Source organism: Rhopalosiphum padi, chromosome 1 (genome assembly GCF_020882245.1).
Source record: "Rhopalosiphum padi isolate XX-2018 chromosome 1, ASM2088224v1, whole genome shotgun sequence".
Taxonomy (NCBI): domain Eukaryota; kingdom Metazoa; phylum Arthropoda; class Insecta; order Hemiptera; family Aphididae; genus Rhopalosiphum; species Rhopalosiphum padi.
In genome coordinates, this window is record NC_083597.1 from 34,329,769 (window position 1) to 34,357,530 (window position 27,762).

Sequence of the window (27,762 nt, forward strand, 5' to 3'; positions counted from 1 at the left end):
GAACTAAAACTCAGGACACTCGTTTGATGTGGAACGTCTGGTCATATTAAGCATGTTCTATAACAATAGTTAATTATTTTTTTCTGTATGTTTCATACTTAATTCTTATACGTTTAATGCACATTGAATTAATTTGTAAAATTTGTATCAAACATAGGTTCAATTTTAAAATTACATAAATTATTAATAAACGGAACATAAAATATACATAATAGAATAAATTGTTTCTAAAAACTCAACCGCATTATATGAATAGAGAATTAATATTTTCTTAAAGCAGGGTAAAATGTCTAGTATATCAATGTATCATACTATCATTCCAGATTTACAAAAAGTGGTTACTTATTAGTTTATGCCGAATTGCATTTTTCTAAGCTATAAGCTGATCTTTAAAATTGTTGAATGATTAGTGAAATAGTGATTCAGTGATTTGTTAAGGCCACTGCCCACTAGGCATTAGAATTTAAAGTACTGTTCTATTTATAAAAACTTGTTTGAACATTTAAAATAAATAGGTAATATAGGGCGAGTTAAAATGAAATTAATTATTTTAATTTCCACATAAAAACAAGTTAACATAAGTGTTAATGATTGATAGCATGATAAATTTCAAAAGTTGTTCATTTTTTGTATTTCAATATTTATTAAATAAATAGATTGACAGAGCTAAGTTTATATTCTTTATGCAAAATTGTATAAAATAGTTTTTTTAATATCACGTGATTTCACATCACCTTAACAATGACCGGACATTGGGTATCCAATATTCACTATACCGCATTAGCCCACGTTAACACGGTATATTATTTTTAATATATATTACAGTTATGACTATAAAAATAAACTCAGTTTTTTAAAATGAAACATTTTATTTTAATTAATAAACTTATAAAATAAATATATACATTTTGTTTAATTTTATTTTCTTACTCGATACAATATCAGAACTTTTTTTTTAATTAAATAAAAATAGCAGTCAATTGGTCCAAGAATTATGTTGAAATTGAATTAATTTTAAAATAACAATCAATATATTAAAAATAACTAAGCAATAGCAGCAAATATATCTTGATTAACATTTTTGTCTTGACAATCTAAAGTTTTTTTGTTTGTAATATTCCTCTCCATACACATCCAAGTTTGTTTATCAATCTGTTTCCAAAGCTTTACAGCATAACTGTTCATTGTAACAGACAACACAGTTCCAAAACGAGAAAAACTAACTTTTTGTATTTGTGTGTTTTCAGGGTCTATCTCTGTTTGTACCCAATCACAACAATCATCACTTCCCCATACAAATACTCGGCCATTTGAAGCACAGCTAGCAAATATATGTTTGTACAGACCAGGAGTTGGATTCCAACTTATGTCTTTGATAGTAGCTAATTGGTTGTCTGATTCATACTTAGCATTCCACAAACCTAATTGACCTTCCCATATTTTGATCTTATTATCATTACCCCCGCTAACTAATAGCAAATGATTATTTAGTAATTGATTTGACCAACTAATGCAATTAACACCATTTAAATGAGCATTAGGGATTTTTGATACTGACCATTCATTATTATTTAGAGTATGTATTGAAATAGTACCATCAGCACTTGAACAAGCTATGATTGCTCCAGATTTATATGGCGCCCAATCTATAGAAGTTGTTGATGATTTGTGTCCATCATATTGATAAACAATCTTCCACTCACCATCATCATTAGTTTTACGTACAATTAATTTACAATCTGATCCACATGAAGCTAAGAATCCAAATTTTGGATGTGAAAACATTACTTGCCATACAGGACCAACATGTTCTTGTAATTGTATTGCTGAATACAAGTCTGGTTTGTCACTCTCAAAAATTTGAATAACACCATCAGCAGAACTAGTACACACATATTTATTATAATAATCAATATCTGATGAAAGAATTTGTCTCTTGTTGTGGGTTTCGAATGAACTGACTACTGACAGCATGTTTCTGATGAAATTTCAATTAACACGTCCGACGTAAATTCATGAACTACACACAACGAACCAGTAATTATAACGTACAAGATAGAAGATTGTAGACTAAATAACACAAGAAAATAAATGATTAAAACTAAAACAAGACTAATAGAGCGCCTGCACAGTCACACAGACTAAGATATTAGACAGTAAAATAGAATCACAGGGTTACAGATAAAAATATAAAATAATGCAGTCTATAAAGACTAGAGCTGCAACGGCTACTCGAACTTCGAAGTCTCAGGTTCGCTGTTATCAGTTATTATCAAAATCCGGAAATCTTTAACTGTTTCTTTTGGATAGATAATAGAACGCCGGCGTGGTTAAATATTGGGTAACCGAGTAACCGGTCACACTGTGTAGATTCGGGCGCCTAATTTGAATTTAGTACATTTATTAAGAAATCTTATGAAAAAAAAGAAGCGTAATCATTTAAGTGTTAAGATATACTTAAACGGTTTAAGTTAAACCGTACTAACTTGGTAAGTAATTTCTTATGCACTAATGACATGCTTATTCCATAAATTACGAAATTGTAATCGGAAAATTTTGTGTGAAAAATGATATATTACTTACTTATTTACTTCCAGTCTAAGTGATGGTATAAAACAAATAGTTCATAAAAAAATTAATTTTTAGCGCTTAAATATGCACATAAAAACATTAGTATCAGCGCTATAAATAGCACTAAAAATTGGAAAATATGCAAAATAAAATTTTCAACAATTTTTTTTAAACATGAAATTTAAGATATATTTAACTTTACAGATTTTTAATGTTGTTCATAGAATATAATAGAAGTGGTAGGTATCGACAGGAATACGACTGCAGCACGATAATACAACTAATCCAATGATAGTGTGATGATACGATGTGACTGACACGATTTTAAAAATAAACAATTTATTGGAAACGAACGGAATTGTCCGATTTAATCGACGATAACAACAGTCTAAGGCCGTTTATTTAGGATGAGTACTATGATAAAATATATCAATTTGTTTTCGTTCACATATTCGTTAGTGGCTGTTTGGTAGGTTAACTAAATTTAGGTAGTTTTTAAAAATATGCCCATAAATAGCATTTATAAATCCAAAATAGCAGTAAAAACCGTAAATATGCAAAAAATAGTAAAATAATATTTCGTGTATGACATCAGAGAAGTGTGAAACATATTTGTATCTTACTTTGGATGTTCTAGAACGAACTAAGAAAAATATGCATTTGCTAGAACTTCCGAGCCCTAACAATCATAACACACTGTAAGACGTGAGTTTCAATATTACACTATTTATACTTAATACCAACTTTCAAACAATGGTACTTACCTGAAACTTTTAAGAAACATTGTAATAAGAATTGGCATGAATATAACTTTTGTAACTAAGAATTTTATGAATAAGACAAAAAAAGTAATGAATAGATTAAGAAGTTCCAAAATATTAATAGAAAAATGAAACTAGTATTTCTACATTAAAAGAATAGGCTGTTAGGTCAAATTCTAGAGCTACAAAATTATTGATGTTACATAATATCTATTAAGTATTAACACCTTACACATAATTTTTTTTTTTTAATAGCCAACTAAGCTATAGAAGGTAATTCAAATGCAAATCTGAAAATGTTCATAAAATATAATAGAATTCATAGTAATTTTATTATTTAAACTATGAAAATTTATTTTACATACTCTCAATTTATTATTCAATTATTCATAATCGATATCTCAGAATTCAGAAGTGTAAGTGTCCCAAAGTAAAGAATCATTAGAATCATATATTTAAGTCAGGCATTAATTTTAAAGTAGCAGAAAGCTAAATATTGTGTATTTGTGTGTGACATTTGAGTTTGTGGTACAGCTTGGCCGCTTGGACCATAATGAAAAAGAAATTTCTGATATCCCGCTTTAAGATTATTACCTAAGCATTGTTATACAGCATTACTAAAAATGTATTATATAGTTAATAATATTTTTTGTTTACACAATATTTTCTAAAAACATATTAAAAAAAAATGTAGGTACCTTGTATTCAGGAATGTACTATATTAACAAGTATCTATGAAACTAATTTGTTTCATAGATTTTGAAATTTTTGATAAATCTTGATTTGTTTAATTATAATTTAAAATAAAGTATTTAATTAGTATACAAATCTTTTATTTTACCTACTTGTATATTAAAATTGAAATGGTCTTATTATCATATTTAAAAATTCATAATTAGTTTTGACAAAAGTTTTAGATACTTGATAATAATATAAATTTAAACTATTTAAAGCTAAATGGTATTTAATATGTAAATAAAGACCTCTTTTGACACTTATCTGGAGTATACACATGTGAGCATATTATGTTGTTGTAAGGGGGAGATCCTGAACAATTTTAAGGGATTATAAGAAAATTTAATGTAAACATTTAGTCTTCAAACATTATAGTTTTAAATAGTTGATTATACTATGTATATCTTCTTCTTTATGTATATATATATTTCTTCTGACCATGTGTAAGTATTCAAACTCCTCTTAAATGGCTGGAGAGATTTTTATGAGATTGTGCGTATGTGACTAAGTTGATAAGGTTTAGATTCACAATTAGGTCTGATAGAAAATGTTTTTAATTTTTAATTAATTAATATGGATTATATTATTAACAAAAACACTTATTAATTATGTTAATTAAGTTTTTTACTTAAGTTTATAGTATATTAAATATACTCATATAAAACAGGTTAACATGATTAACAGGGGAACAGTAAAATATCAGTCAGGTATTAATATTAAAATTAAATACTAACACGGCCTACAAAAATTCCAAAAGCTAAACTAATACATGGGAAACACCGAGTCAGGAGTCAGGACAGCTAGTTTTTTTTATAAATATTTTTTAAGAGGCTGTTGTACTTACCGTTCATAACGTTTATGAAAATTTGATCAATATTTTATTCAACCCAGCATAAGTATCATACAATAAATTATTATGATTATTTATGGTTTAGTAATACTTTAATATTAAACCAAAATAAAACATTCTTATAATTCTAAACTCCAATTTATTTAGAATAGAAATTTGGTTTCACATAAAGTAGGTACAAAACTTTAATTTCTAAACAATAAAATATTTTAATTATTGCTGTAGTATATTGGAATATGATTAAATTTTTTAAGTATTAACAAATATCATTTATTATACACAATAAAAAATATTAAATGAGTACAAAATTTTTATCGAAAGTAAATATCGACTTTACTTTTAACTAAATGAATTTGAGGTAATACATATTTTTTACATGGACATTTCATTCCACCAACAAAGTCAAAAGAACCAACTCTTAAATTGCAATTTGGACAACTCAATTTACCCTTTTGCCAATCTTCCTGAAATAAATAAGACATGTTTTAGTAACCATTTATTTTAGTAACCATCCAAATATAAGTATAATATACTTTAATAATATTATTAATAATTTAAATTAAAGGTTTTATGGAGAATTTCAATAAGAAATTAAGAAATTGAAATTTGATATGAAAGTTATTTTATTATAGCTCCATTGAATGAAATGGCAGGATAAGTTTTAAAGAGGATAGGAGTCATATACCTATAGTTTGTTTTTGAAAATGAGATAAAAATTGTAACAACAAACAACTAATTGACATCTCAGTACAAGTTTCTAATCTCTACAGCAAAACAGATAGTCATATAGATATACAAAGAATAGTCATTTAATCATTTATTTATTAAATTTTAATTTGTAAAATTAATTTATTCTTATGTACTTACTTCTTCAACTGACGAATTTATCCATTCTGGTAAATTAGTAGATGATAAATACCAATTATTTTCCATTACATTATCATTACAACTGTACGTAACTCTAGCTGTATTTTGAATTTGTTTTTCATGACAATCAAGTATAGATGAACTCTCACTTGATGCTAATTCAAATCGACATTTCTGACATTTAATACTAATATTAGTCATTTTAACTCAGAAGCAACAAATAAATAAAAAATATTATTCAACTTCAAAATAATAATTTCTTTTAATGTATGGCTATTTAAATTGTATAAACATTTTTTGTTTTAGAAAATTTAAAATCTGAAAAATGTGACAATTTTAATAGATTATAATAACAATTAACTTTTAAAGTCTGATAACAGTATCATAAAATTGATAAAGTGATAATGAGTTAGACTATCAGAGCAATAATCTTATTGTTACCACGATGGTAACTATAACGGTTTTGTAATTGAACCTTGGTTTATTTTGTCAAAAGTTCATGGTTGGCATAATATAATGGATATCATTAAAAATATATTATACTTCTAAATCAAAATATCAAATATTATACATTCCATTCTACTATTCTAGCGCAATTAATGTTTATACTGAATATTTATTGGTTTAATGCTTTATCTATAGAAAATTGAAAATAGTTCAACCTCGATTTATTTTTTTATTTTAGTATTAGTAAGTTTTTAGTTATAAAATATAATTTTTATTGGAGAGTGTCCTGTTTTGTTCGTGACGTGACAGTTTTAGTTTATATTAAATCGAGTTAAGTTACCGAGTTATAATCAGGGCATTAAAATCTTCGAGGATGTAAGTTAATTGTTTGCAATGCATCCTGTTCGAAGACGTAAGAAACGACCCAACTATGGTGTACGTATGGTTGAAGTGAATAGAGGCAAAAATGGATTTGGATTTACTATATCTGGGCAGCAGCCATGCATACTTAGTTGTATTGTTCCTGGTAGTCCTGCCGACCAGGCTGGTCTTAGAGCAGGCGATTATTTGGTAGCTGTAAGCAACCATAATGTCAGTAAATTATTACATGATGATGTAGTACAATTAATTGGCGGATGTCAATCTGCTTTGCGATTACAAATAGCTGAGAATTATTATTCTGATAGCTCTGATGAAGAATTTAAAAATGAATTAGGAAGACAACGACCGAAATATCCACACAAATCTAGGCCAGCCTTAACTCCTATCAATGTAAATAAAATGAGAAATGATGATCCAGATTATGGAATTGAATTTGCTCATGTATCAAAACCTTGCAATCGTAATAATAATAATTGTTCAATATATGATAAAGAGGCAGTAGCCATTTATAATTTTCAAATAGTTGTGAGATATTTAGGTTCAATTGAAATGCCATGTATACCTGCTGGGTCTCGACTACAAGTTAGTAATTTTAAATCTACTAATTAATTATTTTTAAGTTTTAAGTATTATTTATTAATTAATTCACTCATAATTTGAATGACAATAATTTTTTTTATATTTTTTTTTTTGAAATTGAACAAAAAAAATAATTTAATGTTTAGGTAGAAAAATAATAATATATAATACTAATAATTTTTTTTTTTACCTATAACTTATATTTTTAATTAAAATTGTTTGTTTAAATAATATTTTTTTTAAATATTAAAAATATTTTGGATTAAAATTAATCTAGTAATTTTAAAGATATTTTGTTGACTCACTATGAGTAACTTTTGTTATCTCCATTTTAAACAAACATATAAAAAAGAAAAAATAACATACTCATCTTACTTACTGATAAAATACATTTCCATTACACTTATTACTCTAACTAAAACATTTGTTTTAAATAAAGTTTTAAGTAGAAAAACTGTGTAATTATTTTTTTTTTTTTATTAGGTTGTAAAAAGCTGTATTAAACGTTTAAAAGCTGAAAAACGTTCTCATGCTGCTGTACTGATGACAGGATATGGATCCAGTCTTTGTTTGCAGAACAATGCTGGAGCAACTTTAGCTGTTTATCCTGGTAGTCGTGTCATGTTTTGTGCTGCCAGTTCTGATGAAAATAGCAAATATTTTGGTGTTGTCACTATATCATCGATAGATGATGAGCCATCAAACTCGTGTCATGTATTTGCTATAGACCCAGTATCACATGAAGACCATTGTGCTCAAGCTAATAGTTTTAAAATCACTTGTGTCAGGGATTCTAATGGTGTATGTACTCAATTCCCTCCAAACTGTGATCAAGTTGTAGTTGCTATTGAAAAGTATTATAAAAATGATGCTAATCGTATTTTGGTTGTTGGCAATTCACCACATCCAAGTCATGATAGCACAACAACAACAACTAGCAACAGTGATTCAGGTATTGGATATAAGGATTACTGTGGTATGCAGACAGATAGAATATTAATGGTTGATGTACAGAATCAATGTTTACACATACAACAAGTAGTTATTATTTATTTATGTAGCTGAATAAATTATAATCATGATATTTTTTTTATAAGGTTGGTGAAATGGCTACACATTGTGTTGATTGTTCAGATTCAATTACTCCTAAGGATACTGTAGTTGAACGTGGTCCTAGAAGTCGTTCACCATTAAGTACTAGCTCAGTTGATCTAGTTTTCAGTCAATTAGGACCCGATTATACAATCTTAAGTAGATCGCCTGGGCCCCGTAGATCAAAAAGTGAGAGTAGTGTACAACATGAAAATAATTCATGTGAAGGAATGAGTTTAGGAAGCAGTTATCGAAGTCAAGAAATATTATTATCAGAAGTCAAAACAAAATCAAATACAGAATTTGACTGTTTAAGATATCCTCTTGTTACTCAAAGTTTAGAAGATTTTAAAACTAATGATGAAGATTGTATTGTTAACAACATATGGGGAAGCTTACAGAATATTAAAGAAGGAACTGAAGATTTTATCCCAGAATCTGATGGATTTTATGTAAGTTAATCTTTTATTTAGTTATACTTAATAGGTATAGAAATATAATTATTTAAATTTGATGAGAAGTATATTTCGATATATGTGTTATTAATATTATTTTTTATATTTTTTTAAGTTTATAATAATATATTTTATTTAAAATGCTAATGAGCTTATCAATTGGAGTATAACTTTTTTAATTAAAAAGAATATATTTATGCTATGGGTCCATACAATTTTAGGATACTTAAGATTAAGAACATATTGGTTTTTATCAATTTAGTTTAAGTTCCATTAAATAATTAAATAATACATGTATAATATTATCGTAAATGTAATCACCATTTTATTATTATGGCTAGTAAGAGTTATTATAATATAATAACAATAATTTTGTTTAAATTAATTATTGTTACAAAATAAAATACTTAATTTAATTTACTTAAAGCATATTAATTTTCATCTGGAAAATGCATTAATCATGGCTTATTTGGTTGGCTATTAAAAGGAAAGTGTGGACTATAAATAAATTTATGCTAACTTATTACTTGTGATAAGTTTATAGTTTATCAATTATAAAGTTTTTTATAAGAGTTTCCCATAATATATTTCATGTTTTTGAGTTGAGTTCATTAGTATTCATTGTGTGTAATTCTAATTAAAATTTCAAATGTGGTGATAGGTAGGTTACTGTATGCAATGACGTCAATATCTGTGACATGTGTCTGTCATACATAATTGAAAATCAAAATAATAATTGAGTATAGATTATGTGAAAATATTAAGCTTAGTGTAGTATTAAAGTCTTATATTCATAGAAAATGTACTTCATTAAATATTTTTAATTCATTTTTTTTATCTACAAAGGACATGCTTCCTTTTCGTAAAATTAGTTGTATTACATTCTCCAGTAGTCCTTTTGTGCGTGTTCTTAGGAGAACAAATTCTTTTGAAAACAAAACTACGGTATATATATTACACAATTTGTATCATATTTTAATTCTAAAATATATATTTTTACTGATTAATTGTTATATTTTAATTGAGGTAATTTATACTTAAATGGCACACCAATTAAATTTTATCAATTTGTAAAGACTTTTACTAGAACTTAATCATTTCACAATGAGTCATTATTGTAAATTATTAGTAATAATTGGGTCATTTTAATATTTTTATTAGTAATTTAAAGTTATCTAAATATTATTATATATATAATAAAAAAATATTGATAAGGTATAAATGTTTTTTTCATTATAAATATACTTTAAAATATTATTAAATTTATTCATCTAAATCATTATTTTCTAATATTTTGTTACTTAATATATCCCTTTTTAGAGTTTCAAAAATAATCACTGCCTTCAATTTTGAAAAAAAAATTTTTTTTGTTACATTAGGATATCCGATATGATGTAAAATGTAAATAGTTCTATTATTATATATCATACTTAAATCAGCCTACTATTTAGTTACTATATACATTTAATGTAAATACTTAAAAAATATTAATTATACAATTATAATTATAAAATATTAATAAATTGTATATACCTACTAAATTTGGTATTTTAAAATTAAACTAGTAACAGCTATTTTATTATATTAATTTTTATAATATTATGACATAAGTTATAAACTATAGACATATAATTGATAGAAGAATTGTCCCACATAAATAAAAATGTCCTTAGATATAATTATGTTTTCCAAATTAGGATTACTAATCTAAACATTCTAAACTTATGGTATACAAAATGGTGAATTTTAGATTTAGTCGACATTGGTTTTTTTTATACCAAAGTGCACTAACTGAAATTTAATTTTGAATTTTTTATGATAATTCTATTTTGTTTTTGTATGTGTAATCATTTTTCATTTTTCATTTTTTTTTTATATATATATATTTAAGAACAATTCAAAAACCAGTCAAGCTCAAGATTGGACATTATCGTTTGAGAGAGTTTTACAAGATCCTATAACTTCACAAAACTTTGCAGTAAGTTATATTATTTTATATTTGGTTCAAAAATAAACTGAACATTTTAATTTATTAAATTAAACCAAATTCTTAATACTCTAGTATAAAAATCAAATAAAATTGATTAAATTTGATGAAAAGTAATTAACTGACAAATAATATGTAAAAATTGTGATTATAGTTAAGAAGAATAAAATATTTATTCTTATTTTAACATTATGATAATATTATGTTTTTAAATCTATAATTTGTAAATACCATACATTTTAAAAAATTTTTAGTAAAATGTATATTTGTGGTACCCCAATGAAATTTTTCCAGTAAAGCCCATTAACTTCTTGAAGAATAAATAAATACTTTCTTTAAAATATTTACAAAATGTATATTTGTTTGTTTATTTAAAAAAGGAGTTTTTAAAAAAAGAATTCAGTGCAGAGAATTTGTACTTTTGGACTGCGTGTGAACGATATCACTCTACTATAGACCAAGAGTTACGATGTGCAATTGCTCGAGATATATATGCTAAACATTTAGCGTGTGATGCTATTGAACCAGTCAATGTTGACTCAAAAGCTTCAAATCTTACAATTGAACAAATTGAAGAAGCTGATCCTAATCTCTTTTTACAGGCATGCCTGCTCTTATTTTTTAAATTTTTATTATATAATGAGGAAGTACAATAAATCATAATATTAAATATATTTATTTTAGGCACAAAAACAAGTGTTCAATTTAATGAAGTTTGATAGTTATCCCCGTTTTGTAAAGTCGGATCTTTATAAAATGTGTTTAGTAGAACAGATAGCTGACCATTTACCATTTAGTGAACAAGACACAACTACTTTTAAATCTTTGGAATGCTCTAACAAAAAAGTATGTTCAATTATAATTATTGCAATTCAATATTCAACTGTAATTATTTTTATTTTTTAGGTAAGTGATATTGAAGAAACAACTAATACAAGTACTATTGACTACCATGTTAACACTGGAAGTCGTCGAAAATCATTATTATCATGGCGACGTCAATCTACTGTGCAGCCTCCATTAACATCTGGTTTATGTAGAGTGACACTTCCCGATCAATCATCAACAGTTTTACATGTAACTCCAGATATTACTGTTCAAGTTCTTATTCAGAGATTATTTGATAAACGTGGTTATCCTTATAAGCACTTCAAAGTCAAAATTCAATCCAACAATGAACAGGTATTTCAATTGAAATAATTACTGAATTTGCTTAATTCACTCGTATAATAAGTATTTCTTCCCAAACAATTTTTATTTTAGTTGTAATTCAAAAACATGTATCTTTAGATACTTGACATTTTCAAATGTTTAATACAATAATTTTCTATTCATGGTATAGTTTTAAAATTACGGGGTGATTCTTTAATTATGAACCACTCATTACTTCAAAAAGTATTCATGTTTTTGAAAATATTTTTTTTACATGGTTTCAAGTTGTTAATAAATCAACGGTTTTTTTTAAAATTATATTTTATTATTTTTATTATATTCTGAGTATTTTGATACATAAAAATCAAATTTACGTATTAAAGTTTAGACAAGCGGAGTAGTGGACAAACATTTTGCGGGGTAATCCCATACCACTCCACCCTGCACATCAAAACTTTAAATACTTATAACTCATAAGCTACTTAACCTAAATTCGATTTTTATGTATCAAAATACTCAGAAAAATATTCTGCTTTGGAATATGAAATTAAAACTATGTTGTCATTCAATAAATTAAAAAACTTAAAAAAATATAAGGACAAAAAATATTTAAAAATATAATTTAAAAAAAACATTGACTTTTTAACAACTTGAAACCATGTAAAAAAAATATTTTCAAAAACATGAATACTTTTTGAAATAATGGATGGTTCATGATAAAAGAATCACCCTGTATAATCTAAGATCCCACATAAAATATTCTTATATCTATGTAAAGATATTAAAAATACATAGGCACAATATTTTTTATATGAATTTTAAGTTAGAATTTAAATGAAATTCACCAAATTGCAAATAATTGTAACTATTTTGTAGTTAGAAATTCATAAAAATTACGATACCAAATTTACAAATTATAAAAAAAAATGTTTTCTTTTAAATATTAATAATTATTAATAAAGTATATTGTAAAAGAGTTTAATATAAATATAAAAAAATATTAAATTTAATACATTATGTAGTATAAAATATACTCTATAGATACGTAGTATCTTGTTTTAACTGATGCTTGTTATAGTAATTTTTACTATATATATATATTTTGAATACAATATAATTTCTTATGTTATAGATAATTGATTTAAATGGCAGTTCGTGTGTTTTGGATGGTTTAGATGTTAAAGTTGAACCTAGGATATGGTTTAGATTAGATCTTCCTGACAGAAAAACTATAAATGTTGATTGTAAAATAGATTCAACTATTGGACAAGAGATTGGTCCCATATTGTCCTCATATGGTTATAAAACTGAATTGGTTACACTGTGTTCTGTGAGTATTGTTAGCATTTTTAAATTTTTTAACTATTATAATTTAACTTCTAATAATTTATTATTTCAGATAAGTGAAAACGAAGTTATTGATCTAGATATGGACGTTTCACTAGTAGAAAGTCGTCGAATTCAAGTATTAACACGCAGTAGTATGACATCATTTGCTCAAAATATTACATTAAGAAATGGACAAGATCCAGATAACTTGGATGACTTAACTAATCAAGTATTTGAAGACTTATTGCAAAATAAAAATCCAGAATTAAATAAACTTCCATCAGATCAAGGATCTATAAAAGTTAGTAAATATGTGTTAAATATATTAATATTGAATTTTAAATTATTTTAATTTAGAAAATAAACTAAATAAACTTAAATATTCCAAATTTTTATTTTTAAGAGGATGTCAGTGCACTTTATGTTTTCTTTAATCTGACCCTCGTGCAATATAGTGATTTGTGTTCAGCAGAAATGTTAGCATTATTTTAGTTTTGCACCTATTATGAAATTTAAAGTTAAGAAAATTATCTATGTTCTTATTTTGGCTATTTTTATTATATTTCAGTTGTTATTTAAGTTATGAGGCAGTAAAATGTTACAGTTTAATATTAAATCTAACATCACAGGGTTGGTTTTGCTGAATGTAAATTTACACTATGTTACATATGGGCCAGGGAAAAAAACTAATAATATTCTGATATCTTCTTAAGTATGTTTCTATCTGATTATTTGGAAATAGTATCATTTTAAATTAAAATATAATTAAAAGAATGAATTCTCCTTCATTGATAATTTTAAAAACACTAAATAATCTTTTTTTGAAGATTTTTTATCAATTTAAAAGTTCTCAGATTTTAGTTAGAGTACAATATGAAATATTCCTTGAACATTTATTTGATCATTTAGTTTTACTCGTGTAAATATAATCCTAATATTATATCTAAAAATAATTGTACATATTTTATCATTTTTACAAGATAAAAACCTTGTAGAAATATTTGTTATTAATTTATTATCATGTATTTTTATTGTTATAATTGACGATACTTATACGTATACTTTTATTTATTTTAGTCTGAAGAATGGGGTTCAGAACAATCTTCTAGTTTGATTAGTAGATTTTTAAGAAGAGATTCAATATTTCATGAGAAACAAAGAGTAAGAATATTATTATTACAGTTTAATATGCTAAATTATATAATTTTTTTTTTTTTAGAAAATAAAGAAGACTTGTAAATCACAATTTGCAATACATGATCAACAAATTAATAGTACTGAAAAAAAACAAACGCTGAGTAAACTTCCTCCACTTATTGCTAAATTAAAACCTATTTCAAAAATTCAAAATGACAAACAATCCGAAAGTGATGGTAATTATTAGATTTTATTTTATTATTTTTAAAACATTACTAATGTTCTGTGTAATAAATTAACAACAGCTATATCATTTTGAATTTTTTATTACTGAAAAACTTAAGTCAATGTTAATTTAGTATAATACAACTACTATTATACAAAGTTGATAATTTTAAATATTAAATGTATTTTTAATAATATTTACTATCGAGTTATCAAATTCTAGCATTATATGAAGGCTTAAAACGAGCTCAAAGAAGTAGATTAGAAGACCAAAGAGGTACAGAGATCAACTTTGAAATGCCAGACTTTTTAAAGGTATTTACATTTTTGACTAAATATGGTTTGTTTTTCAAATATGAATAATAATTATTTTTTTCTTTGATATTTAGAATAAAGAAAATAATACCATAGATACTAACAAAAAACATCGAAAATCTATCAGGTTGACAGAACGTAATGGTGGAAACAGGGAGTCCACTCGCTTTTATAAATCTTTGGATGATGGTGAATTTAAAAGGCCAAATCCAATAGCAGATGATCGTGCCAAATTTATGAGACATCTTCCTCCTCCTTTACCACCTAAACCTAAAAACCTAACTAATGATCTTCAAATCAAAAAAAAAGTTGATACTAAAATTAAAAAACCTGTGTACGTAGATCAACCAACAAGTAGTTTTGTTTAAATGTATTGAAGAAGTCACATATCAAGTTTGCTAATATTAATGTCAATTAACATTAAAAAAATGTATTTTACGTACATATTAAGAGTATTATTAAATGTATTTTTTTTTTTTACATTCAGTATTATTGTGGAGTGGGTATTTATATTATGTATATTAAATATTTTTATATTTTTACTAAATGGTTATGTATAAACAATTTTAAATAATACGTATCTATATTTTTATTTATGATTTATTATTACATTTGATGCTTATCAGTTATTATTATAATTCATTATGCATCAGGAAGTACAATTTTAGATTTTGCTTCATCTGGCTGAGCTTCTATGGCAGTTACTGTTTCTGCTTCAACATTTAATAGATTTGTTATTGGAGCTGGTTCTTTGGGGGGCATCCAATCGGGGATTATTTTTCCATGAATCCGCCACATTCCATATTGGTTTACAATATGCTTTTCAAATACTACATATTCTAGGACATCTTTGGCAACTACATCACTACCAAAAATTAAGCGTCCAAAACGATCAAAAACTGATAACGTCTATAAAAAAAAAAATAATATTATAAGCTTATTGAATAGTAAGCAATAAATTTAAATAATAACATTTTTAAATATATTTTATATACCTGTTTTGTGTGAAAGCGTACAGTCAACTGTGCAAATAAATTGTCTTGGGTTATGATATCTGTTACTCTTGCATGAACTACACGAGGTGGTTCAATTGATTTTATGAATGACCAACGTAATGTTTTACTGTCTATATTGTGCATCATTTCCTTTAATGCAAACAATATGTTATAAGTTTGAATATTACAATTCTTTTGTTTTTTACTTACCACATAAGCTTTTTCTGTAACATATTGAAGAAGATTTTTTTTGTCTTTACTAAAAAATATTAAAAACGTTCATATTTAAATCACAGTAATTATATAAAGGTCATTAATATCATTAATAAAAGAGTTGATACACACTTGACCATAGTTGTGTGGGCTTTAAGATAAATATCTTGTGCTTTTGTTATAAATTCCGGATATAATTCAAATTCTTCCTCATTTTGTCTTATTTTACGAATGGCTTGCCAAGTTTCTTTTTTCTTTTTTAATAATTCAATTTTTTGTTTAGCTCCCTATATAAAATAATAAATATGTTACTACAGTGTTATAATGAAAGCAATAGCGACTTAACAGCTGTACTAATTGGTGAAATTTTCCCATCTCCTTCTGGTGGAACGTAAGGTTCAATGATTGAACCAGTATTGTTAATAAATGTGCTACGTTCAATCCATGGTCTTGTGGGCTGTATACCTTTTTCTTTGTATCTAGTACGTAATTTTTCTGGACTGTAATCTTCTGCATCCATTTTATCTTTTTCATAATCAGGTAAATCTACTTTTAAAACCTATAAAACAATAATATTTTATGAGTTAATTTGTAATTTTTAATATAAGATGTACAATTTACTGTTGAAAAAATGTAAGTTATAACAATGAATAGTTATTACTGTTTATATCAAACTTGCTAATAAGATATTAAAAAAGTCTTAAATATAAAAAGTTATTTACATATAATGAGTTTAGTTACTTTTTGGCTTCTCAACTTTTTGAACTCTGGTTTGTAATGTTTGTTACTTCTACATCGCGTTTGACCCACACAACCAATAGTTAACACATTTTGTACATTACAGTTCAAATGCTGGAGCTAAAAAAAAATTTAATAAATAAAGTCTTAATAAATTTAATTGCAGCAATGATTGAATATTAAATAAAATAGTTTTAACCTTATTGAGTCCGGTATAAACTGTATGAACGCTCCTAAACATTGTGACTTTTATTGTAGCAGCAGACTCAAAAAAAGTATTAATTTATAATTTAAAAATACAAAGAAATTTTATTATTTTAATAATATCACACGCATGAGTGCATAATATTATAACAAAATAGTACCTAATTATAAATTTTTAAATTATTTCTTTTATTAACGATCTCTACCGCACATTCAAATTTTTATTTTACGATCTTAAAAAGTTAAAATATCATTAAATATTCATTATCACTTTTATGGTTATCAGTTTATCACATGGCTTGCTTAAGATGATAGATAGAATCTATGTACTACCGTGGTTACTACAGGAATTAAAATCTTTAACCGTGTGCTAACTGCTAAAACATTTATAAATATTATTACCACGGACTAATTATATCGTATGATTATTAGTTATTAGGATTTAGAAATAGGAACTAATTAGTTTTATACTCTCAACTCTGTCCAATCCAATCTATGATTTTCGATTGACAATTTGACATACAACCACGGTTTAAGGTATACTTAACTGGTGAACAATTTTAAATTTTTATATTTTCCCTGAAAACTCTTTTTCTGGTAGACACTCGTTCAGAAGTTTCGTCTAAAGTAGGCATTACTTTAAGAAGTTTAAGAGTTTAAGACACGAAATCAACTCAAGATGGTAGGTACCTACTAACCTACTTTATATTATATAAACCTATACAATTTGAATGTAATATAGTAAAAACAATAATTATTTACATTTTATTATTTAATAACAAAATACATAAACGTTTAAAGTAGATACCCACTATATAGAAATAAATAAAATAAAGCGTAGCTTGGAACTCCTGATCCATACCATATTCACCAGGCCATATACTATCAACTTACTTATATGTTTTCTATGTTTCCTAAAATAATTACATTAAATTAAATCAATTTCATATTAAATTATATATTTATGAAATTAAACAATAATATATATATATATATATATATATATATATATATATATACGTGCCTAATCAGAAAAGAATGGAATTATTTATTAATATAAGTGGATATTTTTAATTTTGTAACTTTGCAAATAAGGTAGTAAAATAAATATATTGTGTAATATGATATTCCGGCAGCTAGATTTTTGACGTTATTTCCCCGGGAAAAGTTAACAATTTAAATAATTTCAGTATTATGACTACGATTGTAGGGACCTTAAACACAGATAGAATATATAGATATAAGTAAAAGTAATAAATATCTAAACTAAATTGTCTCGCTTGATGGTAACTACATTATAGTATTTACATACATCATGAAATTCAAAAGTTTCCTTACCTACCTATTCTTTATACAAAACTGTATAGAAAAAATTAATACCTTCTTGAATTTTGTTTGTACCTATATTTTAATTAATTGAAGCATAGCATACTATAATACCATTAGGATGTTTTTTTTTTTGGGAGGGGGTCCTAAAGCCTATGCTAAGGTGATTGTCACTAAGGCATATGCGGTACTGTAATCGAATTAATAATTAATAATAACTGTAGCAAAATTTAAAATTGTATGTTCAAGACTAGCAGAAATTATATAAACAAATTATGTGTCTTGCTTTATATTTTAATTGTTCATTATTATTGCCCTTATTCAATTTTAGAGCTATCTGATAAACAGTTAATTAAAAAAATCCGTCTAAGTAAAAGGGTTGGCTGGTGAACTTATTGAAGTATTAACGCAATATATGACTAAACCAACAAGAAAATCGTCAATTTCATTAGAAAGAAAGGTATAGTTTAATTAACATTTTGTCTACGTTTAAAGTAGGTGTATAGTACCCAATAAAAATTGTCAATCAATTTGTTGTACAATTTTAATTTATTAATAGATTTTGACAGAATTTCGATTTTTTGCAAGTGGATCATATCAACTTGATATATGAGATAATAGGTCTTCAGGCTTAAGCCAAGCTTCTGTAAGTAGGTGCATAACTAAGGTTACTGATGCAATGAAAATATATACGATGTTGTCAAGCATTATATTAATTTTCCAGATAGTTTTGAAAAACTTAATACTATCAGGAGAGGGTAAATATTATACCTAAATTATTTAAACATCAAGATTCAAGGCATTAGGTACTGACATTGTGGGGGGGAGGGGCCACATAAATACTATATTATTTTATTACTTATATAGGCTATAATATATAGCTTCATCATTTTTATTGTATATAATAGTAACTAGTAACTATGAATTTTCACACAAGTGGAAAAAATATAGGTACCTAATACTTATTCGTTCAACCAACAAAGGTCCTTTTTTAGGTCAGTATTTCGCAAAATTATTAAAATTCAGTCACTGCTACAGGCATCTCGCATGTTTTTTTTAAACTTAATTTTAATACATATACAATTTATAAATACATTTTTACAATAAGCATATTTGAGGATTTACAATATTTATTGGCTTGATGAAGCAATCACTCAGCGGTAACAATTAGTGGCTAGAGAAGGACGAGAAGGTTATTGTTTCTTTTAGGTCACAGTTCTAATTTCACTTTAACTTTCTAGGTGAATTTCCTGAGATGGATTTTGAGTTAAGAGCAAGCCGAGCAAGAATTAGTGGATTTGGGTGGTTTGAACAACGGGCATGAAATAGTTTGTGGTAAATGTTAGCTGCTTCTTGAACGGTATGAATTTTTAAATCCGAATGTATAATGTGTGATTTTAAACGTATAAGGTGATGCACATATAATCATTCTTATTCGTAATAAAGTTGATTGGAATTTTTAAATTTTTTAGATATAAGATTTTTTTATTGCTCCCACAGTTGGTTTCCACTTTTCGTATAACCAAATTGGTTTAAGGAGAGTTTTGTACTTTTGTATAGTAACAGTTTTGTATTCAGATTGATTTTTGATCGTCTTCCTGTAAGTGGAAATAGTGTTCTTCGCCTGGCATTTTATTTAGTATGAGTCGTTTCTGTTTAATATGTTTAGCCTAGGTTTACCTTTTGTCTAGTGTCAGACCCAAGTAAGTATTTGACATTAGAATAAAATGGGATGGCTTTATTATTTAAATAGATTATAGGTAAATCTAACCTTGTCGTATTCGGAGTAGACATTGTCATTATGTATATCTTGTTATAGCATAAACAGTAATAAGTAATAACTATAGTCGCGGTAATCTACCGGTGGGTTGTCGCTGAGAAGTTACGAGCGTACATTAATTAAGATAAGTCTAATTTTACGTTATAATAAAGAAATCCGGACCTCTAGTAAATGTTTGAACAGAGATCTAAATAGATGCGATTATAGGTAATGGGGTAACGGTTTGAATGTATGTGCGATAGTAACGACTGTTGTCACCGAACTTGCGTCCCGCAAGTAATCTTAAAAATGAATATTTATTATTTACAGGCTCTAACTAAAATCCTAATAGACTGCACGTCTAAAATGATTGATGGTGAAAAAATCTCGTTGATGCCGACTGCTGTACATAACAGTCACACTATATAGCAAATCCAGAACAAATCTCTCGTGCACGTGTCGGCGAATCTGTGTTTAGCGAAGTAGGTAAGTAAAACAAATTTCCGTGTTCTTAATTTAATATAATTAATGTTTCCAATCGCCTTTTTATTTTTAAAGTACTGACGCTTGACAGATATATAGGTATATATAGTTGCTAGTGGGTAATCTATATGATTGAAATGTCAATACGACTACATACCTAATAAACATATTTTATTAGTTTAGTTGTTTAGCAGATTAACGAAACAAGTTCAGAGGTCATTGCAATTGCATATATATATTGTATACATATACCCTGTTCAAAAGAGAATATAGCTACAAATTCAGTTGCACTATATTGTATTATTTAAAACACTTAATGGTACCTAGGTCTTTAATAAATTAATAAAAAATAAAAATAGTTCAGTATTGCGCTAATTTTGGTTGATTGTAACGTGATAATATAACACAATGTCTAATTAAAAAGCCATATTTGCTTATTATATGAGTTATACGTAATTATACGATATTCGTGATAAACTGATAAACATTTAATGAATTGTTTTGAATTTTCTGATGACATATTATATTATTATTTATCATGGTTGATTTTTCGTTTACTTACAATTTACAAAGGTATCGGGAATGGAAAAAACCTAAATATTTATTGCAGAGGTTTTCGGATTATCAAAGTTTGAGCTATAACTAGAATCACTGAACAGTATAGTAACAAAACGGAACTTTGAAAGTATGGTACTTGGAGCAATAGGTTTTTTTTTTATTTCTTTTTGATGTAGTCTTTATCATCGTCGGATAAAGATCGTTCAAATTTGTTGTTCATGCCACTGAAAACTTGTTAGTTTAATTTGTGAGAAAAATAAAATGTAATAATATTTAAATTATTAACTAAGTATACTCAATTTGTATATATGCAAAAAACTATAATGAACTATACTGTCATCAGAGCAAACGATTGTGAAGTTTATTTATAAATTTGACGTCGTATCCATGGTAAACAGTGGGACATGAATACATGATTGAATATTTTTTTTGATTTTCAGCCACGAAATAAATAAATATTACTATAATCGTGTATATACTATGTTGTATCATCATATATCCATATTGTTAATATTATAAATTTATATAGATTGTTGTTAATTATGTAAAAAAGTTGGAAGACAAATATTTTCATTTGATCTATAAACGAAAATGTAATTATAGGATTTGATTTGCGTATTAAGATTGTATTGAATTAATATTGTATTAAAATATTTTATAATATTAATTATACATAATAATATATTACATCATTAGTATTAACTATTATTATTTATTACCTATGTTGATTTTGATTTAAAAATATTTTTTTTAGAAGGTATTTATTTATGTAAATACATACCATGATCGATCAATAATTTTTTGATGTTCTTATCAGTCAACATTGATAACATAAATTCGAATAAGTAATAATTACTGTCTACTATACTAGTAGGTATATTAATTCATAATTATTATTTATTTAATAAGTACTTGTTTATGTTTATTGTTATTTGTTATTTCATTTATTTTATTTTTTATAATTGTTATATTAATAAGAGTTTAATTCTTCAATTATTTATTGATGAATTTAGTATACCATCACCATGTCTAAAATAATACATTTTTGAGTTCACTATGATGATATGACCTTTGGTATTTTAGCCTACTGCAGCTATGTGTTATTGAGTTAAGCATTTTTTAGATTAAAATTCTTATTGTTTTATAATATGGAAGGGGATAATGTTTCAACGGGGTAAGTCTTTTGATATGATCTATGCTACTTATTCTTATTTATTAATGTCATATTATTTTCAGAGGAACAGGTTTATTATTACGATACGCCAGTCAGAATTCATTAGATGAGAGTTCTCAAAAACAAGTACCAAGGTCAGGGAGACGTGAACGAACTCCATATAGAAATAGTTCTCATACAGTTCGTGCATTTGAAGTTTTACAATCTTTACGCAGGTTTGTTGTATTGTAAAAGATTTCAACTTTTAGTCTCTAGATAAATACTAGGTAGTATTAAAGTAACATATTTCTTTTTAGAGATGAGGTTTTTTGTGATATTAAATTAGAAACAGACGATAGTACAATAGTTTTTGGACACAAAGTGGTTTTAGCATCTGCTAGTCCTTATTTCCATGCCATGTTCACGAGTTTTGAAGAGAGTAATAAAGATCATGTAATTATAAGAGAATTGGATTCTACTGCATTAAAACTTCTAGTAGATTTCATTTATACTGCCCAAATAATGGTCAGCGAAGAAAACGTACAGGTATAAATCATTTTTAATTTTGTATGAACAATCTGAAAGTAATTTAAATGCACTATTTTTTACTTTTCATTTTATTTTAAGGTTTTGTTGCCAGCTGCAAATCTCTTACAGTTGCATGATGTACAAGATGCATGTTGTGATTTTTTACAATCACAACTGCACCCTACAAATTGTCTTGGTATCAAGGCGTTTGCTGATTTACACGGCTGTATGGAACTATTGTCAAGTTCTGAATCATATATTCAACAACACTTTTCGTATGAAATATTAGTTATTTTTATGTTTTTATATGGACATATTTATTATAGTTATGTTTAAATTTTTAGAGAAGTGGTTGAAGGTGACGAGTTCCTATCATTATCATCCGAACAAGTAGTTAAGTTAATTTCCAGTGATGAACTTACTGTTCCATCTGAAGAAAAAGTAGGTTAATAGGAAATTGTTGCATTTAAATATAATAATTAATAATATATCATATGCAAAATTAGTATTTTATTTAATTTAAAATAATAATAATTATTTAGCTTTTAAAATTGTTTAGGTATTTGAATGTGTTATTTGTTGGGTAAACTATGAAGCAAGTTGTAGAAAAGATATTTTGCCTAAATTAATGGAACATGTTCGTTTGCCATTAGCATCAAAAGAATATTTACTTAAAAGAGTAGAAGAAGAACCTCTTCTTAAAAATAGCCTTGAATGTATGTTTTTTTATTTAATTTTTCAATCAAAAAGGCTTTTACCTTTAATTTAAAATTCTTCTATTTATTTTTAGGTAAAGACTATATTATTGAAGCGTTAAATTTTCATTTACTCAAGTCTGAACAACCGGGTACTATTCCAAAAACTATCCGTACAAAACCTAGGCAACCTGTTGGTTTACCTAAAGTAACTTTTTCTAGTGATTTATTTAGTTTTAAAATTAGTATATCTATTTATACTTTACAGGTAATATTAGTGGTTGGTGGACAAGCACCTAAAGCAATTCGTAGTGTAGAATGGTATGACCCAGGAACCAATCGATGGCAGTCTGGACCAGAAATGAGTACACGCCGCTGTAGAGCTGGCCTAGCTGTATTAAAAGATCGTCGTGTTTTTGCTGTGGGTGGTTTTAATGGATCATTAAGGGTTCGTACAGTGGATATGCTTGATTTGTCATCACCATCACCTTGTTGGGTACCAACAGTTGCTATGTTAGCTAGACGAGGAACTTTAGGAGTTGCTGTATTAGATAATTGCATTTATGCCGTAAGTTATATTTAAATATTTCTTAATTTTTGTCATGATATTGAACCATAAATTATACAATAAATTCTAGGTTGGTGGTTTTGATGGTACTAGTGGTTTAAATAGTGCAGAAGTTTTTGACTGCAGTACTCAAGAATGGCGAATGGTATCTAATATGTCTACTAGGAGAAGTAGTGTTGGTGTTGGAGTACTCAATAATCTTTTATATGCGGTAAACTATATTATTAAACTATATTATTTTAAAATATGTATTACATTTGTTTTAATTAATTGTGTAGGTAGGAGGTTATGATGGATTATCAAGGCAGTGTTTAAAATCTGTTGAATGTTATCATCCTAGTACTGACACATGGACACCAGTTGCAGAAATGTCTGTACGTCGTAGTGGTGCTGGTGTAGGAGTTTTAGACGGTGTAATGTATGCTGTCGGTGGTCATGATGGACCTGAAGTTCGTAATAGTGTTGAGGCCTATAGACCGAGCACTGGAGTTTGGACTTCTATTGCTGATATGCATATGTGTCGAAGAAATGCTGGTAAGTATAATAACTTCATTATTTTATGAAAAAAAATTTGAGAAACATATTAAATTAATACTATGTCCTAATATAGGAGTAATTGCATTAGACGGGTTATTGTATGTTGTGGGTGGTGATGATGGAGCTTCCAATTTGGCGTCTATAGAAATTTACAATCCCAACACTAATACATGGTCCATGTTAACTGCCTCAATGAATATTGGCCGAAGTTATGCTGGAGTGGTAGTTATTGATAAACCTCCACACTTTAATAATTGAATGGTATACAGGTGTATTATTGTTAAAATATCTAGTTTAGGTAATGTGAATATTCTCTTATAATAATATTTAAGTATAATTTAAATTAATTAAAGTTGAATCAAATTAGTGAGCCATATAATTAATTAAATTATATTATAAATTATAAATATTAATATGTAAAGGTTTATTAGTGTTTTAAAATAAAATTTGATAATAGACAATCAAAAATGTTTTTAGTTTTTTACTCTAATAATTTTTAATAAACCCTAAAGGTATGTAAGACTATTTTGCACAATTATTTAAGATTGTGATTACTGATTACAGTTCCTTATTAAACTCTTAATCCGATTTTCAATTATAATAATTGTTGGAAGCTTGACAATGACAATTATTTTTTTATGATAATGCAGTTAAACTCCATAATTAATCAAATTTTAAGTTGTTCAGCTATTTTTATTTTTTAAATTAAATACTTACTGATTTTGTTTATCTCGAAATGCATAATATCGTATGAAGTTAATATAAAAACTTTACTTATCTAATAGTAAGCATCTATTATATTATATTTACTAAATATAATAAAATTTTTTTTCTAAGAAAGCCCTCCCTTTTCAAATAGCTAATTGTTTTTGTTATAAGTATGATACTTACTACTAACATATGATTGTAGGTGTTCATGGCCCATTATTGTCAACAAATATTGATTTTTTTTCATTTGCACATTGTTTTGGCCCATAAATATTTTTTGAGTACCTTTGTGTTAAAGTTACAGACTTACAGTACTGGATTAATGGATATGTGATAATATATATATATATCAAATGTTGACATGTCAAAATGTAATAATTTTCAGTTTCAACTTGACAAAGTATACATACAAAGTATAAAAAATTTCCTGAACGGTTATACTATGGTGATATAAACTTCTTATAATGTGAATTGTTAAGTATAGTATTTATTGTTTTGCTGAAAACATTATTGAAGGTATTTTAATCAAAATTTGAACATAAAGTTTTTGAGTTATTAAATGTTGCACTAGTCAATAATTGGGTTTTAATATGTTTTGTACATTGGATATTTATCTTTATAATTTGCCAATTTAAATGAAAAAAAGTATATTTTCCCTGTGTGTCGTTTAATTTAAATAAAATTAAAGTTTCATATTAGAAGACGGAACAATAAAGAAAAACGCTAAACATTATAGTACGCGCTCGCCACTAAGTCCACACAATTATCATTATATATTTATAGTTACATTTAACAATTTAATTTATTGGGGAAGTATAAAGTATAAAGTATAAATATTTGAATATTTGAATATTATAGTATTATAAACCAGGGGTCTTCAAACTACGGCCCGCGAACAAGTTTTAACCGGCTCACATCGAGATTTTTTAAAGAAATAGAAACAGAGTACCCAGATATACCGTATTTTACAGCAGTTCGATGGTTTAGTCGCGGAAAAGTCCTATCGCGATTTTTTGAACTAAGAAATTAAATTGAAATATTTCTAATTGATAAGAATCGACCATTGATTTTACTTACAGATAGTGAATGGGTTTGGAAATTAGCTTTTTTAGTGGATATCACAAAATATATGAACGACTTCAACCTAAAATTACAAGGTAAATATGTTCTTATTTGCGATGTTTACACATTAGTAAAAGCATTTAGGCAAAAACTTATTTTATTTGAAACGCAAATTTCAAAAAATTGTTTTATTCATTTTTCTACTTGTGATAAATATAACAAAGAATCAAAAACACAATTTCCAGTTGACTGCTCAAAAAATAATTTCTGAACTTAAAATCCAATTTAAATAACGTTTTTCTGACCTTGACGTAAAATCGGAATAAATAAATATTTTTAAAAACCCATTTAGTTGTGATATTGAGAAGTTACCTCCTACCCTTCGAATGGAAATGATTGATTTACAAAGTAATGATGCACTGAAAATCAAACATCGTGAAGAGACTTTAGTTGATTTTTATAAATTTCTCCCAGATACACAGTATCCAAATTTAAAAAAATTTGCAATTGAATATATATCTGTATTTGCTACGACTTATTTGTGCGAACAAACTTTTTCCAAAATGAAATATATCAAATCAAAATATAGATCGGTCATGACTGACAAACACTTGGAGTCAATTTTGAAAATTGGAACTAGCAACATAGGTACAACCTCAATTCTATCGAATATTAGCAGAAAAACATCAATTTCATACTTCTCATTAAAAAATTATTTAAAAAATTATTAAAATTACAATGTATATATTATCATTTAAATTTATACCAATTATATTTAAGTATATTGTAGACAATATTTTATAAAAAGATTTAAAGTAAACTTTTATTTGTATACCTATATTTTCATAAAATTAAAAATTATATGTGTTAATAAACTTTTGGCCCGCTAAGAGCATTTAATATTTTTTGTGGCCCCTGAATAAAAAAGTTTGGAGACCCCTGTTATAAACTATGAACCTATATGTGCGTGTGTAATGTTGAGATTAATTTATTTTGTGTGTTCCTTTATTCAAAAGTATCAAATATCAATAGGTAATATGTCAGACATAAAGACGACTTCTCATTTTTAATCTCCTGAATCACTCCCATACACGTAATTGCATAATTGTTGTGCAATGTATACTTACTGTAATATAGGTGATTGGCGCCTACCTAAGTCTTAATTATAGTGATCATTAAAAACTCAAACGGGACAACGGGACATTTGTAAAAATTTAATTTATTTGTTTTATAGATTATAATATTAAGTTTGTACAAGAAATATGTTAAATAATTTAATGATTAGATATAATAAACAAATAATGTCTTTTCTACGTTAGATAGGTATTATATACCTAATCAATTTAAACTTA

The 27,762-nt window shown here is 26.2% G+C and overlaps 5 protein-coding genes and 1 long non-coding RNA gene across 7 annotated transcripts; 3 read left to right on the forward strand and 3 right to left on the reverse strand.

Annotated features, from left to right (window-relative positions):
* Positions 1–849: 849 nt before the first annotated feature.
* On the reverse strand, positions 850–2,272 carry LOC132917807 (protein SEC13 homolog). The gene has a single exon (XM_060978732.1). It carries the CDS (start codon positions 1,972–1,974, stop codon positions 1,045–1,047), a length of 930 nt encoding a protein of 309 aa, XP_060834715.1. The 5' UTR covers positions 1,975–2,272; the 3' UTR covers positions 850–1,044.
* Positions 2,273–5,101: 2,829 nt separating this feature from the next.
* LOC132931759 (E3 ubiquitin-protein ligase RNF180-like) lies at positions 5,102–6,135 on the reverse strand. Its single transcript, XM_060997738.1, has 2 exons — positions 5,785–6,135; positions 5,102–5,381 (listed from the first exon to the last, which is right to left on the reverse strand). Exons 1-2 carry the CDS (start codon positions 5,983–5,985, stop codon positions 5,229–5,231), a joined length of 354 nt encoding a protein of 117 aa, XP_060853721.1. The 5' UTR covers positions 5,986–6,135; the 3' UTR covers positions 5,102–5,228.
* Positions 6,136–6,333: 198 nt separating this feature from the next.
* On the forward strand, positions 6,334–15,475 carry LOC132922367 (regulator of G-protein signaling loco). The gene is made up of 13 exons (XM_060985858.1): positions 6,334–7,194; positions 7,675–8,229; positions 8,289–8,735; positions 10,630–10,716; positions 11,106–11,327; positions 11,410–11,571; positions 11,632–11,907; positions 13,010–13,207; positions 13,277–13,507; positions 14,284–14,367; positions 14,426–14,579; positions 14,792–14,883; positions 14,958–15,475. Exons 1-13 carry the CDS (start codon positions 6,625–6,627, stop codon positions 15,249–15,251), a joined length of 3,372 nt encoding a protein of 1,123 aa, XP_060841841.1. The 5' UTR covers positions 6,334–6,624; the 3' UTR covers positions 15,252–15,475.
* LOC132922379 (large ribosomal subunit protein mL45) lies at positions 15,448–17,284 on the reverse strand. The gene is made up of 7 exons (XM_060985867.1): positions 17,029–17,284; positions 16,833–16,949; positions 16,438–16,650; positions 16,224–16,378; positions 16,089–16,137; positions 15,879–16,028; positions 15,448–15,792 (listed from the first exon to the last, which is right to left on the reverse strand). The coding sequence occupies exons 1-7, from the start codon at positions 17,068–17,070 to the stop codon at positions 15,526–15,528; spliced, it is 993 nt and encodes a 330-aa protein (XP_060841850.1). The 5' UTR covers positions 17,071–17,284; the 3' UTR covers positions 15,448–15,525.
* Positions 17,285–17,493: 209 nt separating this feature from the next.
* LOC132919578 (uncharacterized) lies at positions 17,494–20,591 on the forward strand. Its single transcript, XR_009660660.1, has 4 exons — positions 17,494–17,570; positions 17,635–17,715; positions 19,601–19,719; positions 20,449–20,591. It is a non-coding gene; the product is annotated as an uncharacterized LOC132919578 (long non-coding RNA).
* Positions 20,592–22,007: 1,416 nt separating this feature from the next.
* LOC132917111 (ring canal kelch homolog) lies at positions 22,008–25,108 on the forward strand. 2 transcript variants are annotated; one of them, XM_060977680.1, is made up of 11 exons: positions 22,010–22,333; positions 22,396–22,548; positions 22,630–22,858; positions 22,940–23,115; positions 23,185–23,281; positions 23,400–23,556; positions 23,631–23,743; positions 23,804–24,103; positions 24,174–24,314; positions 24,382–24,637; positions 24,714–25,108. In XM_060977680.1, exons 1-11 carry the CDS (start codon positions 22,308–22,310, stop codon positions 24,896–24,898), a joined length of 1,833 nt encoding a protein of 610 aa, XP_060833663.1. In that variant the 5' UTR covers positions 22,010–22,307; the 3' UTR covers positions 24,899–25,108. The 2 variants fall into 2 exon arrangements, with proteins under 2 accessions (XP_060833662.1, XP_060833663.1); XM_060977679.1 differs by having other exon boundaries at positions 22,008–22,333; positions 23,631–24,103.
* Positions 25,109–27,762: the final 2,654 nt, after the last annotated feature.

Bases quoted from the DNA above. Each gene is read 5' to 3' on its own strand.
- LOC132917807 (XM_060978732.1), bottom strand. From the start codon at position 1,974: ATGCTGTCAGTAGTCAGTTCATTCGAAACCCACAACAAGAGACAAATT.
- LOC132931759 (XM_060997738.1), bottom strand. From the start codon at position 5,985: ATGACTAATATTAGTATTAAATGTCAGAAATGTCGATTTGAATTAGCA. The intron at 5,382-5,784 runs GTAAGTACATAA...TATTTATTTCAG, and splicing joins TAAATTCGTCAGTTGAAGAA to GAAGATTGGCAAAAGGGTAA.
- LOC132922367 (XM_060985858.1), top strand. From the start codon at position 6,625: ATGCATCCTGTTCGAAGACGTAAGAAACGACCCAACTATGGTGTACGT. The intron at 8,230-8,288 runs GTAGTTATTATT...TTTTTTTATAAG, and splicing joins AATGTTTACACATACAACAA to GTTGGTGAAATGGCTACACA. The intron at 11,572-11,631 runs GTATGTTCAATT...TTTATTTTTTAG, and splicing joins TGGAATGCTCTAACAAAAAA to GTAAGTGATATTGAAGAAAC.
- LOC132922379 (XM_060985867.1), bottom strand. From the start codon at position 17,070: ATGTTTAGGAGCGTTCATACAGTTTATACCGGACTCAATAAG. The intron at 16,379-16,437 runs GTTAAGTCGCTA...TATTTTATATAG, and splicing joins TTTCACCAATTAGTACAGCT to GGAGCTAAACAAAAAATTGA. The intron at 16,029-16,088 runs GTAAGTAAAAAA...TTTGCATTAAAG, and splicing joins TTACAGAAAAAGCTTATGTG to GAAATGATGCACAATATAGA.
- LOC132917111 (XM_060977679.1), top strand. From the start codon at position 22,308: ATGGAAGGGGATAATGTTTCAACGGG. The intron at 22,859-22,939 runs GTATAAATCATT...TTTTATTTTAAG, and splicing joins TCAGCGAAGAAAACGTACAG to GTTTTGTTGCCAGCTGCAAA. The intron at 24,104-24,173 runs GTAAGTTATATT...AATAAATTCTAG, and splicing joins TAGATAATTGCATTTATGCC to GTTGGTGGTTTTGATGGTAC.